The 2,500-nt window shown below is 43.0% G+C and overlaps 1 protein-coding gene across 1 annotated transcript; it reads right to left on the bottom strand.

The window, feature by feature from the left end:
- Positions 1–1,118: 1,118 nt before the first annotated feature.
- On the bottom strand, positions 1,119–1,738 carry LOC119595570. Its single transcript, XM_037944685.1, has 3 exons — positions 1,588–1,738; positions 1,335–1,499; positions 1,119–1,252 (listed from the first exon to the last, which is right to left on the bottom strand). The coding sequence occupies exons 1-3, from the start codon at positions 1,736–1,738 to the stop codon at positions 1,119–1,121; spliced, it is 450 nt and encodes a 149-aa protein (XP_037800613.1).
- Between the last annotated feature and the right edge of the window lie 762 nt (positions 1,739–2,500).

Genomic DNA, 2,500 nt, shown 5'->3' with positions numbered 1-2,500 from the left:
GTCTTGTTTATCACTAGTGCGATTGTTTCTATTATAGAGACGTGGATAAACCGTTTATCTCGGTTGACGGCGGTATAAGTCCCTTAAATCCCAGGATAAGGTCTTTGGGCCAAACAGTATTTCTACCGCTGTTAAGTTAAGTCCGTTAAAGCCGTGCTGATTTCAGAGTACCCAAATTGTACATGCATCCGTGATTGTCAGCGGAAGACAAGACTAGAGAGGATATTGTATAATACCAAGGTTTGAATATTAAGTTTGTTCTAGTGTATTATTTTAATAAGGATAAGTCCGATATGCGAAGCACGGGCTATGCCACGAGGGGAGCCCGGCCTGTGTCGACTAATGCCGACTCGCTAATGTGTGTCAGCTGGTGCTGACTCGGCTGAACCGAGTCCTTACCCGCCGTGGTGCCCAGCCACAGCAGTAACCTCCAGGCGACAGTTGCAACTTCTCGCGCCTGGGCGGGGCGCGAACCGCCGACCCCTCGGATGTGAGGCCGGCACTTACCACTGTACTAAACCGGAGGCAATTATTTTAATCAATTTCCTGAAAGTACTTATTTACATTGGACTTAACAAGTGTTTTAGACAACATAACTATGCAAATAAACAAACATTTGTCTGTTAAACATAAAGACATAGTATATTTAAGAAAGTAAACATAAAGACAAAATATATTTTAGAAAGTACATATCCGTGGTATTTATAGTATGAGAAAGAAATAAAAATAAACCAGAAATTCATGACTAGCCGATTTTCAGAGGGGACTATGATATAACTACATTTCAGGGGAGACTACGATATTACTATAGCATCCCCCTCCTAGTGACGAGGAAGGAGGAATGATACAGATTTCTTTGATTTAACATACAAAGGCTTGGACATGGAAGGAAGCAGGTTTAACACAATCGATGGCGAGGTCCCTTTGTGGTTGATAGTAACAGTCTTCCATGTGTGCCTAAGAACTTCATATGAAACTTCATATGGTGGCTGTAGTGGAAGTCGGATGGAATCTACTCAGACGAACACATGGGTACACATGGCTTACGAAAAACTTGCTTGAAGACAGCTGCCGTGGCTGAACAGGTCGAAGGTTGGACATCACATCCCTAATCTTGGCTACATAATCTTGGGTAGGGTTGGTAATGGAGCTAGTGGAACTGCAGAGTAATTCACTAGGTAGCCGGACTGATGTTCCATAACAAGCTTAACAGAAGTGGAGCCAAGGTCTGATATGAGGGAGCTCCTGATGCCTAAAAGCACAAGAGTGAGAGAAGTAGTCCAGTCTTCATGTTGATGAGCCATTGGTTGGTACTCCACATCTTGATACCCAACCAGCAATAAAGGCTCGTGCTACAGTATCAGCATGAATGTCAGCAAGAGGAATTGCCTCTGGCCATCTAGTAAATCTGTCAATGCAGGTGAGAATATACCTGTATCCATTGGAGTAGGGCAGGGGACCAAAAAGATCAACATGAACATAGTTGAATTTAGAGGTAACTGGTTTAAAGGGCATAGAAGGAGAAACTGTATGGTGAGTTACCTTGGAAGTTTGACACTTAATGCAAGAACGTGTCCAGTTTCTTACATCTTTGTTGATACCAGTCCAGATGAATCTCGAGGTCAGATGCTGTGATGCACGCACACAGTATAGGAGATGTCATGGAGTCGCTTGAAGATGGCAAGTCGATATTTCTGAGGTAGATATGGACGAATGGTGTCTGTAGAAACATCAGCATACAGGCTAGAGGTTTCCATCCACCTTCCACATATTGTTGCTGAACAGCTCCAGTGCCAGTGTTGGAGGCATCAGTAGTGATGGACGTTGGGGCATCTTGACTGGGAAAGTATTAAGGGCTTGCTTGGCAGCATCGTATGCAATATCAGTTTCAGGAGTCCAGACAAGAGCAACTGACTGACTTCTCTTGATTATGGAATACAGAGGTCAGAGAAGTAGAGAACACTTCAGAATGAATCTGTTGTAGTAGTTAATCATCCGTTGAGCTGGTGCTGTGAAGTTGGCTTAGGAAACTGTTGAACGGCCTCACAATTGGCAGGAAGTGGAGTGATACCTGCATCAGAAACTGTGTGACCGAGAAAATCAACAGACGAATCTCCACACACACTCTTGTCTACACTGATTTGGATACTGTAATCATTCAGACGTTTGAAGAGTTTAGATGATCTTGATGTTCAACAGCAATCTTATTGGCGATGAGTAGATCATCAATATATGCAAAGACAATGGTAGTCCTCGTAAAACTTCATCAATGAAACGCTGGAATGTTTGAGCAGCATTCTTCAGTCCAAGTGGCATCCAGACATATTCATACAAGCCAAATGGGGTGATAATGGCTGCTTTTGGGATGTCTGAAGGGTGGACTGGTATTTGGGGGAAAGTTTTAACCAGATCAATTTTTGAGATGGAACATACAGAAAGTTGTGAAGTAAATTCTTGAATGTTGGGAATTGGGTAACAATCCATCAGTGTCTGAGCATTG

This window comes from Penaeus monodon, chromosome 36 (assembly GCF_015228065.2).
Source record: "Penaeus monodon isolate SGIC_2016 chromosome 36, NSTDA_Pmon_1, whole genome shotgun sequence".
Classification (NCBI taxonomy): Eukaryota; Metazoa; Arthropoda; class Malacostraca; order Decapoda; family Penaeidae; genus Penaeus; species Penaeus monodon.
The sequence above is the reverse complement of the archived record's forward strand: the minus strand, read 5'-3'. Positions and strand labels throughout refer to the sequence as shown.

Excerpts from the sequence above, each read along its gene's own strand:
- LOC119595570 (XM_037944685.1), bottom strand. The coding sequence starts at position 1,738 with ATGCTGATGTTTCTACAGACACCATTCGTCCATATCTACCTCAGAAAT. Across the intron at positions 1,500-1,587 it reads GGACTGGTATCAACAAAGAT|TTACCTCTAAATTCAACTAT; the intron begins GTAAGAAACTGG and ends CCTTTAAACCAG. Across the intron at positions 1,253-1,334 it reads AGCACGAGCCTTTATTGCTG|GCATCAGGAGCTCCCTCATA; the intron begins GTTGGGTATCAA and ends TTGTGCTTTTAG.